We start from the raw sequence: 15,000 nt of genomic DNA on the forward strand, positions 1-15,000 counted from the left end.
ACCGGACGGAACAACACATGGAAATGGTACGAAACACAGAGATATTAGTGGAATAGGGCCCAAACATGCGACGCATATACCAAAAGCTCTACACAAAACCATCAGCTCAGCTTATTCCACTTGAACACGATCTCGATGATACAACTGATCTCTCGCCTTCGAATACTGTAGTTGAATTGAAGTACCGTGGCCAAATTGTGGCCAAACCCTCATCCCCGTACGAAACACGGTGATCTCATCTGGCAGCATTATGCTTCGCTGATCATGAGATGATGAGATCGGTGATGATGCTATAATTTAAACACTTTAGCATCCTCCCCGATCGCAATCCATCGATTCGCGAATCTATCGGCATACTCGAGCGGAACCAATCGAACTCTACCGTATACGTCTCCCGACATCATCGACGGAATTAAACTGAACTGAACTCTGGGCTGACTAATGATACGATACGATCGAAATCGAACACAGTTGATACTTCCTCACCGAAAGCAAGGATTAGTTCAGTGCAATCAGTTCCAGGTCAGGTTCAGGCTGATAAAAATGGCGCCTGGCATTTGGCAAATTCTTCATTGTGAGGCCACTGAGAGATTTGAATACACGAATTATCGAAGGAGCCTTTCGAATGCATCGGATTGGCTGGATGAGTCAAGCTTCAGGGTTCGCTTCTGGTACACTGACCTCCATTTGCTAAACCGTCGCTGACGTGCGAAGAATACATTTATCGAAGACGACGATCGATAAGCGGCGTCGATTAGGAAGGATTAAGGAATGATGTAGCCAAACACGCCGAACACGTCCAGCTGGCCGAGTGCATGAGTCAAACATGCCCATTTGTCAGGCTTTGCTGTGGGCTTACGATATGTTTGGACGCGTGGTTAATGTTTCCCTCTAACCAATTTGGAGGACAGCTTGCTTTAAATCAATCAGTTTCATAGCATCGGAGGGTGAATGCCAATGTCAATGTTTATGCTAATGCAAATGGCTTTGATTAACGCACAATGAACTGTAGAGCAAGTGCGCTGTCACTACTCTCAACGCAGATATGGTGACATCATCGCATTACAAGCACCTTTCGCAATGTTTTCCGTTGAGAGGTAGTCCAGGGGACAGTTCGTATATCACTGCACAATGAACAATTAAGCAAATGATCGATTTGATTAACCTTGGCGACCTTTACTCTACGTCGTTCTAAACTTCATAAAGAGAGAGAAAAAACGAAAGAGAACAAGTCCAATTTGCTCAGACGCTGTGTGTGCGAAGCACAAGAGTGGTGCGCGAATTTTATGACAAAATTTCGAAGACAACAATACGAGTTCCGCCGTAAACGGAAGAAGAAAGCAAATATGGCCATGGATGGCCCTCCCCTCGCAGCAAGGCGGGCGCGCTGAGGTCGGCAACGCGATGATATGACTGCAGCATGACGACATCACGACAACGACGCCGCACCCGGGGGTCCGCACCCGGCGTCAAGATTATGTCAGCCGGCCCCAGGCCCCCCCTGGCAGTAATGGCGAACTCGCGAAACTCGCAAATGAAATGCGGCAAATTTGGCAGCCAAACTAGACCTGCTGAGGGTGCGCTGGGTGGTGCTGACAGAATGCGCGAAGAGAAAGTTACAGTCTAGGTCAGGAAGAAGCTACTTTCCCGTTGTTGTTTGTGGCAAGAGAACGGGAGACTGCTAGAAACCGGATCAATATGCACCGTCCCGTTGATAAATCCGCTCGAGTATGACGTGATTTCGGTGGACTTGGTGAGCTCACCGCGATGTGTGTTCTTGGTCAGGACAACGACATGCCTGTATCGTAGAAGGCGGCGACGCAGCAGGACGACAAACAACGTACTTGGCCGGTACCGGGTATGGGAATGCACAAACCGGTCAACCGATGAGACCATCTCTGGGGGGGTGTTTTAGCACCGCAAATGGCGTTGTGTGGCGAACTCTGGCCGATAAGTGATGCCCGTGACAACATTCCAAAACTTAATCCAACAACCTTCAATCAGTTTGCGGTCTGACGGGGTGGTGGGAGTTAACGTTGTCCCAGTGTTGTTCGAAGGACGGCTTCAAACGGCCACTCACTCGCTCAACATTCGCATTCTTCGCATTATCGTAACAAAAAAAGGACATTGGAAGGACATGGGGAAGGAATGGCACCCTAATTTGGAGCGCTGTAGGTGCTGCGGCGGCGGTGGGCTGGCTGGGTTTCATCATGGTCAGTACATGAGGCGAACGAACGAGCAACAGGCAACATAGCCGATGGCTATCGGTTGTGATAGCGAAAATGCTATCTTTTGCTGGGAATGACGTCTGTAGGTCATGTTGGTGTTTCGAACTCCACGGTAACATCCCAGCGCCTTGTTTTAAAAACTTGTTTTAGTTGCTGCTAGTTGATGATTTGGTGTTGGCAAATCGTTATTATTAGCTTGCAACATGGCATGCAAACATGAAAGGTATGTTTTTTGCATTTTCCTTGATGTGGCATAGTTTTTTTTTACAGTAAAAAAATGCTGCTTTAGGATGTTGTTGAAATTAATGCAATCACGACAATCATGAGGTGGAAAGGTATTCTTTTTAAAATTGTGACGCCAAGCTCGGGGACAATCGGTGACACTCTCCTCGTGTAACTGCAAAGTCTCCATGCAACAGATAGCACTTGTACGTAATAAAACCAAGAAATGTGAAGGAATCATACCAAAGTGCAGCGTGATGCAACCATGAATCACAATGTTGCAGTCCAGTGTCGCCCTTTAAGCGTTTCTACAAGCAGCAACTGTAGCGTTTCGGCCCTATTTGAAGGTAACCAACGCCTTTCCTTTCCACGGTTTGCTCGTAATGTTAGCACCCCAATCCAACGAACAAACACGACGACAGCCTCCATGCCATGGCGTGTTTGGCTGGCAAGCAGCGGCAGCCACCGCGTCGACGAATCTGTGTTTACTCATTTGCGTCACCCGTGCGCGAGGTTCCGTAACATTCCGTGGACCTGTCGTGGACAACACGGTCTCCCTTGCTCCCGGTTGCTCCCAAAAACGGTCACTTTCGGGTGTATGGGGAGCGTTTTCGAATATTAAAAGCTCCCCCGGTCCATTAGCAGATTGTTTACGGCTTGCGCCCCCCCCCCCTCCCGAAAACCCTACCTTCAATCGCTGCAACCGGGCGTACACCGGACGGAGACGGATGATGTATTTAGGAAGCATGATGTGTAGGGATCGATCGTTTGAGAACGTGCCCATGATAAACCTGACCCTGGGGAGCACCAGATCCCAGCGTCCACCGGTGCGAGAATGTGAAAGAGATGTGGCCGCATGACGCATGAATGTAAACACGATGCCCGCGATGCCCGGTGACCCCGTTTGCTGCTTGCCTGGTTTCAAACCAAAGGAGCGTGCCGGAACCTTCAGATTGCGCCCTGGCTATTAATAACGATTGCTGGTCAGCTCGGGCGCCACCAAGGACGGCAGGAAGAAAGGGTCATGAAGAGGGGTGAGCGCAGTGAGAGAACCGATGACATCAGATTCCATTCCAGCGCTGTGTTCGTGATCGCTGGCAAGTAGCCATCAAGCCTCAGGGACTTCTCCAGCTGCTGCTGCTGCTGCTGCTAACCAGTTTTTGGCGCTACTCGGCTATCGATCCTGGAGTCGCGATGCTGGTTCCAGATGGTGCTGATGGAACCTCTGCAAGGTTATGCAGAGCGACTGAATTTGGCGCAAAAGAGCGTGACTCGAACACGACGTGGTCCATTACACGGCGATAAGCAAGCGCTTCCGAATGCTGCGAGCAACGATGGGCACGGTCATTATCAGCACGGTTCCCGGATGCGCATCAAGCCGCCACTATCATCAACCGGTTGCGATGTGTTCGAAGATGGAGTTCGAATTTCGTTTCGATTTTTTTTTCGCTTGCCTCTCCGCTTGCGGTAGCATGGCGTGAAGGACAATTAATTGCCGTGCTGATTATAGCGACCGATCGGTCACACGTTAGATCATTAACTAATCACCATCACGAAATCAATTATGCCCTCGTAGGCATTCCAGCGTCATCGTCAACTCATGTGCTCTTCCGCTTCTTTATGCCGATCGGAAGGGAGTCGCTGGAGCGTGGCGACATTGACATTGGACGAGAGAAACCGAACCGAACCGTTCCGACCATCATCAGCCTGACAAGACATTCTGCCGCTGGTTGTGGTTGGTGAGCTTCGCTAATGATTTATGGCAGAGGATCACTCAAATCTAGACGACGAAACTTGGGTGGTCGATCGATGAGGTTGCGATAAAAAAAAACCAAAACATTTTTATGTCCACGGTATGCGCCACTCTTTTGTCACCGATCGACACGATCGTGATCGATATTTTCGATTACAAAACGGGGGGGGGGGGGGTCGTCTTGGTGCGATGATTGCGCCGGATGCGAACGAGCCAATCGAGCCGTAACCGAACCGTGAAACAATGTACTCAATGTTCGAGACAAATGGGTTTCCGATAATGGTGCGATCGCTATGTTGGTGGTGATCTTTCGTCGAGCAATTAATACTACTTTTGTGGAGGAAGTGTGGAGATTGAACATATTGTTCACACAAGCATATTACAATCGAAAACATAAGTTTTTTTTAACAATATGAAGTCAAATCTTGTTCGATACAAGAAAGGACAAAACTGCAAAAAGCTTTTCTCAAATATCACGTTACCTAGTCACGTGTGATAACCGCTTCACGACGTTATTCAAACGAAACGGCCCTTAAATCACGGCCAGTCAAAACGCAGACCTCTGATCCGATGTGCGACGTCGTGAACACCAGGTAAATGCTATATGCTTGGTGCACCCTTAATCATCGATGTATCTGACTACCAATTACGCAGTAAATAGCATACTGGCATCGGCAAACCGGCGTTGCGAGTAGTAAAGAAGATGACTTAAGCACTACGTCTGGGTGCAGTCCCTTCCACCCTCACCCTTACAGTCACGCCAAACGGATGCAGCACACAATGGAGTATTGCTTGGCCCTCACCCCGACAAAATTCAATCTCCTGACTAGCCTCTTCGATGGAGCAGATAATAGCGGGCCTAGGCGTGGGGGGGAAAGGGGGGGGGGGTCTCGGTATGATTAAGAACCGGTACGATATGCGCTCCACCATGACGGATAGATTAACTCGAACTCCATGGGCGGTGACGATCGCTAATGATCGGATCCGGATGAGCAAGACAGTTTGCCCATTACAAATCGATGCCATGCTGGAGAGAGTGCAGTATACGAATTGTAATGTCCCGAAAAACTGCATTCTTTATTGAATGTTTACTTAGCAAATTGTCTTGGAAGACTGCTTTAACATTAAAATGATTAAAAATACGCCTTATCGATACTAGAACATTGTAGAACTAAAAATTAAGGTATGTAGACAAAAGGCATCTGATTTCTTCTTCCATAGCAACGCTTCAGATATCATAGGCTGCCCAGATTTCCCTATCATAAGTTACCATTCATGACAACCATAGCGTAGCCTCCGTGTCAGGAGGACATCGAATTGGCATTCAAAAAGGTATCTGGTTGGCACTTCTTGAATCGACACCAAACCATTGGAACAGTGTCAATTGATCAGCTCTCCCCACAGACAGACACACGGGAGACCACGAAGATAAAAAACGACGAAGACGATGAGCAATCGCGATGAGCAACAACCTCCACCTCGAGTTTTTTGTAAAATTTACTTTTCCAACGCACTTGCCACATGCCTTTGCGCGAACGGTGATGCAAGTGGCAAGATGATGTCAGTCAATACACCGAGACCGTTGAGCACAAACAGCGCCCAAAGCTGACGATGATGCTACTGATGGGAACGGTACACAACATTACGGAAACTCCACCTTAGCTTAGCTCCACCTGTTCCCTCCCATACAGGAAGCATATAGATCCAGAGCACCGCTTCGGAAGTGGGCAACATTCTGAGTGTCGATCGCGACTTAGGCGGTCGACACTTAACACCTCCACACACATTGAACTGTGTGCGAATTTAATTCGCGCCCGAAGTATTACCCAGCACTAGATCACTCTCACTCTTTGTGCACTTTTTGTGCGATCTCGAGCTAGAGCGAGTTTCGAGACTAGATCGACATGATCAGACACACACACAGTGGTCGGTATCAGGTTCCCTGGTGAGTGGAATGTGGTGAAGAGTTGGCGAAAAGCGTTGGTGAGCGAAGTTTCTCGCCTTCCTGTGCGCGAAACGCAGATTACACCTTTACCAAACCACGAATACGATGGCGGCGGCGGCGATGGTCAGTTATGCTTTACCCACCGACCGCCGACTGATGCTTTTGAGTATCTGGGCGCGCGCGCGCGCGTGCGTTCACTATTTTTAGCAGCCGTTGCCTAGTGGCCGTCCCCGCGTGTATCGTAGGCACTGCTCTCCCGATCCCAGCGGTGGTTTTTGCTTCTTTTCCGATTATCCCAACGGTGATGGTGGTGGTGGTGGCCTTCGACGCGCTTCTGCTTTTCAAATCTGGTTTTTGACTGATTAGCCAAGCGATGCGGCTGCCGGGTACGTCTTCGAGATGTGACTACGGTGTGTTTCATTTAAAACGGAAGCCACCGGAGAACCAAATGATCGTGGCAAAACAACGAGAAATGGGACTAACGGCTTAGCTTAAAAAAAACACGCTGGAAAGTATTGATCCAGTACAGCGACACACCCAACACAGGTCGCCCCAGTAAATTATGAGATAACGAAGCCAGCCTTTCCATGACAGGATATCTGACACCTCCCTCCGTTGCAGACCCTTCTCCTGGGGATTCCTACGCGTAACTCAGAAGCTGACGTGGGGGAATTAGTGACACTCCCTTTTGCTGTGACCTAATTCCCGGCCATGTTTATGGAGCAGCTGTTAGCACACCCTTTTGTGACACTGGTGTTCCTGTTGACTATATTTGTTCTTTTGTCCAAGTACAGCCGATCCGGATGGCTCAGAGCAGTGACTTGTCAGTGTACTCCTGTGGTAGTGCGTAGTGTTTTATGTATTCGCTTCTTGACATTTCCATTTTCACGTGGATCACATGCCACTGGATGGAACGGATTTGTTTGCTTACAATCATAAGCCAGAGCACCCGGCTCAGGTGTTATGCCACGATTAGATCATAAAGGACAGGCTTTGGTCTCTTATCTCTCACACCAGCTGATGTCATCGGGCGACTACTGATTCCCATCTGATTACGGGGCATCTCATCTGATGAATGGTAAATCTTATCTGCTTCACGCTACAATGTGGTGCAACCAATTCCCACACGTCCGATGATACGCTTCACCGGTGCATTAGGTATGCAATCAGATGCAATATGTGCAGTGTGCAGTGAGGCTTCATATGCTTCATATGCACATCACTCGGTTCGCCATTATGATGATAACAGGAACGGAACCGCGCAACAAAACTACGCTGAGAATAACACAATTTATGTTTCTAAGCGCCGAATTCGATTAAACGTTAAACGGTGTTTGTAGATAACGGAACACGTTTTGTGCCGGCAAATGGGGGGGGGGGGGGGGGGAGTTCGGACTTCGCTTCCGCTGCTAAAGTGTGGCCACGATGCGTGAATCCACTGACTGCTGATATGCGACCCAGAACAAATACATTCCGTTCCGGGGTTTCGCGGCTAGAGCTCAGACTGTACACGCCGGTACACACCGCGTTTCAACCTTTAAACCCCGAGTCCAAGTCACGTTCACGCATCACGGCACGACGGACGGTAGAACACAGCGAGTGACGTGACTCCGGGGGTGTGTTGTGTGTGTGTGTGTTTTTGTTGCCCCCCCTAGAAGGGGTTTCGCGTGGCATTTCTCTACGATTTTCCAGTTGCCTCGTTACCGCTTCTCTAGCCAAGAATTGTCACGGTTCGCTGTACGGCCCACCTTCTGTTGTAGAAGTAACGAAACGTCGTTTCGAGTGACTCGCTCCCCTCCTACAGGCGCATGAATTGTTCAAAAGACCGTGTACCGGCGACTGGAGCTATAGCTGGTTTGACCTACTACCAACCAACAGGGCTGTGCACCGACGCCGGTGAGTCTCTTACACTGGAAGGTTGTGGCCTGATTGCTTGCGGTTCCTCCCCGTTCAAATTGGCCGTGCATAATGTACAGTCATCGGGGAAACTTATTGTGGACGTTTGGTTCGACATGATATCATTAAACGCAATCTAGCTGTTTCTATAATTTGGCAAAAGTGATTTTCCCCGCCTCGGGACTGATTACAACACTAAGGGAGCATGTCAAGGAACTCTAATGAAGTGTGACTCTAATTGCACTAGTATTACATTGACAAACGAGCTCTAGAGAGAATCCTTGGCTCGTTTCACACGCACACACACGGGTAGGCGCATTGTTCTTGCGTGATCCTGGCGTGCACAGGGTGCAGGGACTGAAATCGCGATCGCAAAAATCGCTCAAAATATTCCTCTCGGCGGCGGCAGACGGAGAAGAACGTTTTTGAAGAACGTGTCATGGCCACCAGAGGCCACATCGTTGCTCGATCGCGGAGGATGCGGGAGGTGGTGTACGACGCGACGCGCAGCACACGAAGAACATATTTTTAACATTTCATCCCGCGCTCGCATTCGTCCGGACCGAAGAAGTGAGGTAGAATCGTCCGGCTGCTGCTCTGGTTGGGTTTTGATTTTCTATCTGTGCCCTGTGCCGATATATTTCACGTATTATGAGGCAATAATATTCTTCATAAAAAGTCTGTTTATAATCCCATAAACTGGAAAAACTAGCCAGTTTTAACGGATGTAGAACGTCTCTCGACGTATCTCTCGACGACGGGTGATGTCACCAGATCTCTTAGGTTACCGGATGGAGTAGTAGCCCATTTTCGGAAATCATGCCGCCAAGACTGCTCGATCGATCAGCTGATCGTCTCGGCACACCCGAGTGATTGCGACCTCATTAAATTCCGCTTCCAACCGTATGTGGAGTCCACGGAATCTGGCGTGCAGTATCGTAATGGAGGGGAATCGATCGCGATTCGCGTTCGTTCAATGACTCTTCTTCTCGACGTCGAGGTTGCGCTGTGTAAGGGCACCCTTTTGCGCCCTTTTTCGGTCCGTGTTTTCTTGTTTTTCTTGGTCTCCGACCATAACGAGTATACGGCAGCTCCGCGCATTGGCACAGGCTAGTATAGAGTGTGTAGATCCGCGGCATCACACCAAAATACACACAGCCGTAGCAGCAGCAGCAGCAGCAGCTGGTCAGCAGCTTTTCGCGGGTGCTTTGACATTTTTATTTTTACCACACCGCGAAGCAACACGATTTTGGGACCATTTCCTCTCGATTTTCGCCATTGATGCCGGGTTTGCGGGCGGCATCGAGGTGCTTCCCAACCAAATACCGCAAATACCAAGCCGATAATTACACCACGATCTTTAGTACACAGACACAAATACCCATACACATACAGGATCACACAACACACGAGACACTTTTGGCGGATTTCATCTCATGCCACCCACCCTGGGTTCTCCCTCAAAACTGCGATATGCAACGGAAGTGCGATGCTCTGCTTCGCCTAGTGGCCAGCGGTCGGTGGAAGCTTTTCACTCCGACCGAAGCTCGTTTTGGCCGGCACTCTACACACAGCTGGTGGCGGTGGCGGCAACAACGGTTATGCCTTTGCGCTTGGTTCTATTTCGATCGCGCGCCGCCGCCCTCGCCACGTTGCTTCCCGCCGTCTACCGCCGTCACGTTCAACAACTCATCACCGTCATCGTCACTGCACCGCACGCAGTTCAAACACTATTCCCGGTCGATTTGGGGTCATTAGCGGCCCCAGTAAAGCTGCAGCGAGTGCATCCAACTTACATACTCGTGCCCACCACTACGGTACACCAACGAGGCACGCACGCACAAGGATGGGGGAAGGGAAAGAAAAACGGAAAATTAAAACAAAAAACGTTCCGCTACTCGGCCGCACAGCTCGACACAGCAGACACGCGCGCGCGCGCCCAACCGCTCGCGAAGGGGTTTCAAACGAAAATGCCGCGTAGTGGTTCATCCCGAGCCTACTCTAACCGATGGTGCAGTGGTGATTAGGTATAGTTGCTATAAAATGTGGCTGCTCTGATTTAATAGTTAGAAGAGCCTCCAGGACGTTGGAGTTGGTAAGTACTTCAGATTATTTGTTACATAAGTGCTTAAAAGCAACAATGTTTAGTGTGTCTGGAAACAGTTTATGCTCAAATAAAGAAGCACTTTAAATACATTTTCGATTTCACTTCGACTAACATTACTCTTGCTAAAAAAATTAAACTTTCCCGTAGATTGAATATTGCTCCCATAACTCCGCGGCCCAAAGGTTGGCCACCACTGCGATAGAGGTTTCATTTTCCGCCATCGCGAGCTCGCTGGTTCATCGCCGCGGCCAAACATTACCACGACCGGCACGTGTGTTTGAGGCATCGCTGTAACATCGGGTTGTCTTCGTAGCCAACGAGACAGCTTGGCTGGTTGTTTGTAAAAGATATTTTTTTTGTAAATGGCACAGGAAAATGTTTTTGTCTTTCTGTGTGTCTGTCTCCAAGAAACATCGTAAACAGGTAGTTCTAGAACCACTACACTTTTTGGTGCCGTAACATTATGTTCGTTAGCGATTTTTTTGGGTGATAAATCTCTAATTACCCGATGATCGCGGCATAACCGTGCTGAACTTTCTCCCACTGATCATATCTTCACTCACATGGCGTCATGTTACTCTTCGTTCTCTTACCCAGCAGCAGCATACCCACGTGGCTAGGGGTCTCGATGCATGTAGGTAGCACTTCTTTACCGCTGTTTAATCGACTAGACCTAGCTATAGCAGAAAAAGATATCTAGTAGAACAGTAAATGGCTTACCTTATTTCATCGGAGCTAATGAGAAGAATGTTGCCTGCTTGTTGAGATTTCCACCTGTAGGCGCTAATAGTGGGTTTTAACCGTTTTTTTGTTTATTAACCCTTGATTAGCGTGTTCAGCGCAGTGTCTTTGACAAGCGGGCTTGAAGACCTTCGTACACAACCCTGGCCCTCAGCCTCGGCATTTCCAAGCGCACTTCAGATTCAATCGGGGTTCAGTGTGACCTTGAAATGCCGCAGATGGCGCAATTTTGTCGTCAACAAACAGCCGAGTACCGAGACACACTCCCACCGGAAGCATCAGGATGGAACCGGGCGTGATCCGCAAACTGGACCAGGTGGTCGTTAACCGGATTGCGGCCGGTGAAATCATACAACGGCCAGCGAACGCACTGAAGGAGATGATGGAGAACAGCCTCGATGCGCACTCGACCAGCATACAAATCACGGTGAAATCCGGGGGCCTACGCTCACTCCAGATCCAGGATAACGGGACGGGTATCCGGCGCGAGGACCTGGAGATCGTCTGCGAAAGGTTTACCACATCGAAGCTGAAATCCTTCGACGATCTCTCCTCGATCAGCACGTACGGATTCCGGGGCGAGGCACTGGCCAGCATCAGCCATGTGGCGCACCTGACGATCGTGACGAAAACCAAGACGGAAAAGTGTGCCTTCAAGGCGTGCTACGAGGATGGGCTGTTGAAAGGAGACATAAAACCGATCGCGGGTAATCAAGGCACCCAGATCACGGTCGATGAGCTGTTCCACAATGTGCCGATGCGTCGACAAGCGTTGAAAACACCGAACGAGGAATTCCAACGCATCTCGGACGTGGTGAGCCGGTACGCCGTACACAATCCGCAGGCCAGCTTTGTGTTGAAAAAGTTTGGCGAAACGGCAAGCATTCGAACGGTGGCCGGAGCGACGGTGGCACACAACATCGGGGCGATCTATGGGGCCAGCATCGGGAAAGCGTTAATACCGGTCGAGCTGAAGGACGATGTACTGCAGCTTACCGTCGATGGTTTCGTGACGAACGTGAACTTTTCGCTGAAGAAACCTATCTTCCTGCTGTTCATCAACCATCGATCGGTTGAGTGTAGCGCACTGCGGAAAGCTATCGATGCGATCTATGCACTTTACCTTCCCAAGGGCACCTCACCGTTTCTGTATCTTTCGCTTGAGCTCAACCCCAGCAACGTGGACGTGAACGTGCATCCGACTAAGCACGAAGTGCACTTTCTACACGAGGAAGAAATCGTCGAACGGATTAAGGCGCTCGTGGAACGCGTTCTTTTAGGTGGTAATGCGGCACGCACCTACACGCAGGCGTTACTTCCGGGAGCACCGGATCCCTTATCCGACACGACGAAGCAAAACGAATCGATCGTTGGCGGTGGGGTCGATGAGAAACCACGGCTTGACTACAAATTCGTCCGCACCAGTCACAGCGAGCAGAAGCTGGAAAAGTTTTTCGGAATGAGTCAATCAATCAAGAGTGAGCCCGGGGGCGAAGGAGAGAAGCAGTTGGATTCATCTCTACCTAAACTCACGCAACCATCTCCGTCGAGGAAGAAGAAAGTGGTCAAGTAAGTTGCCTCTGAGGGATCATCACGGTGGCAAGATGATTTTAAATTTGCTCTTCACCCGCATCCTTCATTTTACAGAGAAACCCGACTAACGAGTGTTCGCAACTTACGGCAGCAGATCGAAGAAGGCTGTGATGAAAATCTGCGTAGAATCTTCCGCGAGCTCACCTTTGTCGGTACGATCGATCGCGATCAGACACTGATACAATACGACACCAAGATGTTCATTGCAGCCACCCAACCACTGGCAGCCGAGCTGTTCTACCAACTGCTAGTGTTCAACTTTGGTAATTTCGAACGATTAACGCTCTCCGAGCCTCTCGAGATACGTCGATTGGCACTGCTCGGGCTGGCTAATCCCGAGAGTGGCTACACCGAGGAGGATGGTCCGATGGAAGAGCTGGCCGATCGCGTGGTAGAGATCCTTATCGAGAAGGCGGGCCTTATGAGAGAATATTTCAATCTTTCCGTTCGCCGTGATGGTTATTTGGAGTCACTACCGGTACTGCTCGATAGCTACATACCTTCTGTCGTTTTTCTCCCGATGTACGTGCTCCGCTTGGCCACTGAAGTCGAGTGGGACGAGGAACAGGAATGCTTCCGTACGTTTTGCCGAGAAACGGCCACGTTCTTCGCACGCATCGCTCTCACGAAACCGGACAAGGAGTACCGGTGGGAGGTAGAGCACGTAATCTATCCGGCCATACGCAACTTTCTCATTCCACCAAAGTCGTTCGCAAAGAACGGATGCTTACTGCAAATTGCCAATCTACCGGAGCTGTATCGAGTTTTTGAGCGGTGTTAACTGGAGAATTTTTACTATTTGGTTTACCTTTTAACAACAGTTTTTGATCTTATGATGAGTTTTATACAACAATAAATAACACAAACGTGCTCTAGTTAGCCTTCGCGTACAGATCCGGCTGTGTGAATCGCTGTTCCCGCTCGTTATTTTTAACGTGAGCCTTCAGCAGGTCCATCACCTCGTTGTCGTACTCCTTCGGTGTCGGTTTCACGCCCGTCGCCCAGTAGAATATGTCCCAATCATTCGAAGGCAGATTGATCAAGCGATCGTACAGCTTCGTCTGCTGTGGGTCCATACCGTGCAGGTATTTTGCAGCGAACGTACTCAGCAGCAGGCCATTCTCCAGCATGCCTCGCTTGCGCGACTGGTATAGTAGGCTGCGTGAGCGGAAACAGCAGAAAGCAGTTAAACCCTGGTCGCGGGAATCGAAAGGAACCCCCATATACGAACCGAGATTTCTGTAGCTGCAGCGGCTCATTCTTCTTCTCTTTGTACTCGGGAATCGGAAGGGATTTGTCCTCGAGATCGATCATCGGCGGTGGCGGCTTGAAGCCGTCGGTTGCTAGCGAGCGTCCTCCGGCCACCAAACTCGAGCGTGCAGCACCGATACGCTACGTGGAAGAATGGAATTCCATGAGAACAACCAGCCAACGTTTTCACCGGGAAATAAGCAAGCTAAACTTAATAAACATAATAATACATAAGCATAATAAACTTACCACAGCAATACGAAACATTGCGAAATACCGAAAACCACGCAATCCACGAAATCCACTTTTCCTCCGCAAATTATGTAAACACTCTAGAACTGTCAAAATGGTTTGTTTACATTTGGCCGCCCGGCAACGAAAAAGTTACGCAAGAAAACCTCGCAAAAATGCGAAAAAATCGTACAAAATAGTGTAAATCTGGGTGTTTTTTTTGTAGAAGTATCACTCACAATACGCTTATGTGGACTACGCTGAGTAAGACGGTGCGTGCCGGAACGGCGATAGCGGTTCGCCGGAATTTCTGTACGCCGGTAGTAAACATCTTCGATCGCAAAGCTAAAAGATTACAGCGCGAGCGGGCCGCACGAAGGTATTCGCAGATTCGGAAGCCCCACGATGTGGACATTAAAATATATTTTCTTTTTTATTGTAGAGATGATGTGGAACTTTACGATTACATCAAGGAAGAGGTCGGTTGGCGGTTAGCGGACAGAATATTTGATATCAAACGCCAGTTTCACAATGCCGTCGATCTTGGGGCAGGCCGTGGATACGTTACGAACCACGTGCTGGGTGAGACGGTCCAGCGGCTAACCGCCGTCGATCTAAGCCCAACGATGCTGGCACAAATCAAGGGAACACCTGGGTTGGATTTTACCGTGCAGGAGATGGACGAGGAACGGTTCGCGTTCGAGGAAAATTCACTCGATCTCGTAGTGTCGAGCATGAGCATGCACTGGGTAAACGATCTGCCGGCTTGCTTTCGGGCAGTAAACCGATCCCTAAAGCCCGATGGTGTCTTCATTGGGGCCATGTTTGGTGGTGAAACGCTGTACGAGCTTCGGTCGGCCCTGCAGCTGGCAGAACAGGAACGTCGCGGTGGTCTCTCCCCTCACATCTCACCATTCACGCAGATCCGCGATGTCGGAATGCTGCTGAATCGTGGTGGATTTACGCTATTGACGATCGACACAGATGAACTGGTCGTGGGCTATCCGTCTATGTTCGAGCTGATGTACGATCT

The 15,000-nt window shown here is 49.5% G+C and overlaps 4 protein-coding genes across 12 annotated transcripts in view; 2 read left to right on the top strand and 2 right to left on the bottom strand.

Annotated features, from left to right (window-relative positions):
• LOC125956387 (uncharacterized) overlaps positions 1–10,008 on the bottom strand; it is a 19,287-nt gene extending 9,279 nt beyond the window's left edge. For 5 of the 9 annotated variants that reach the window (XR_007469172.1, XR_007469170.1, XR_007469168.1 and 2 more), the window contains exon 1: positions 9,841–10,008. The gene's annotated coding sequence lies outside the window, so the exon portion shown is untranslated. Of the gene's footprint in view, positions 1–9,491; positions 9,819–9,840 lie in introns of those variants that run through there. The other 4 variants (XR_007469173.1, XR_007469171.1, XR_007469169.1 and 1 more) reach the window with 2 other exon arrangements.
• Positions 10,009–11,131: 1,123 nt separating this feature from the next.
• Positions 11,132–13,270, top strand: LOC125956680 (DNA mismatch repair protein Mlh1). The gene is made up of 2 exons (XM_049688765.1): positions 11,132–12,461; positions 12,540–13,270. The coding sequence occupies exons 1-2, from the start codon at positions 11,176–11,178 to the stop codon at positions 13,264–13,266; spliced, it is 2,013 nt and encodes a 670-aa protein (XP_049544722.1). The 5' UTR covers positions 11,132–11,175; the 3' UTR covers positions 13,267–13,270.
• An 87-nt stretch (positions 13,271–13,357) lies between these two features.
• LOC125956683 (succinate dehydrogenase assembly factor 2, mitochondrial) lies at positions 13,358–14,073 on the bottom strand. The gene is made up of 3 exons (XM_049688769.1): positions 13,986–14,073; positions 13,717–13,877; positions 13,358–13,643 (listed from the first exon to the last, which is right to left on the bottom strand). Exons 1-3 carry the CDS (start codon positions 14,001–14,003, stop codon positions 13,358–13,360), a joined length of 465 nt encoding a protein of 154 aa, XP_049544726.1. The 5' UTR covers positions 14,004–14,073.
• Positions 14,074–14,100: 27 nt separating this feature from the next.
• LOC125956682 (arginine-hydroxylase NDUFAF5, mitochondrial) overlaps positions 14,101–15,000 on the top strand; it is a 1,223-nt gene continuing 323 nt past the window's right edge. The window contains exons 1-2 of the mRNA XM_049688768.1: positions 14,101–14,346; positions 14,410–15,000. The exon at positions 14,410–15,000 is cut by the window's right edge and continues 323 nt beyond it. Coding sequence (XP_049544725.1) covers positions 14,216–14,346; positions 14,410–15,000 — 722 coding nt within the window. The 5' untranslated portion in view covers positions 14,101–14,215. The remainder of the gene's footprint in view (positions 14,347–14,409) is intronic.

This window comes from Anopheles darlingi, chromosome 3 (assembly GCF_943734745.1).
Source record: "Anopheles darlingi chromosome 3, idAnoDarlMG_H_01, whole genome shotgun sequence".
Classification (NCBI taxonomy): domain Eukaryota; kingdom Metazoa; phylum Arthropoda; class Insecta; order Diptera; family Culicidae; genus Anopheles; species Anopheles darlingi.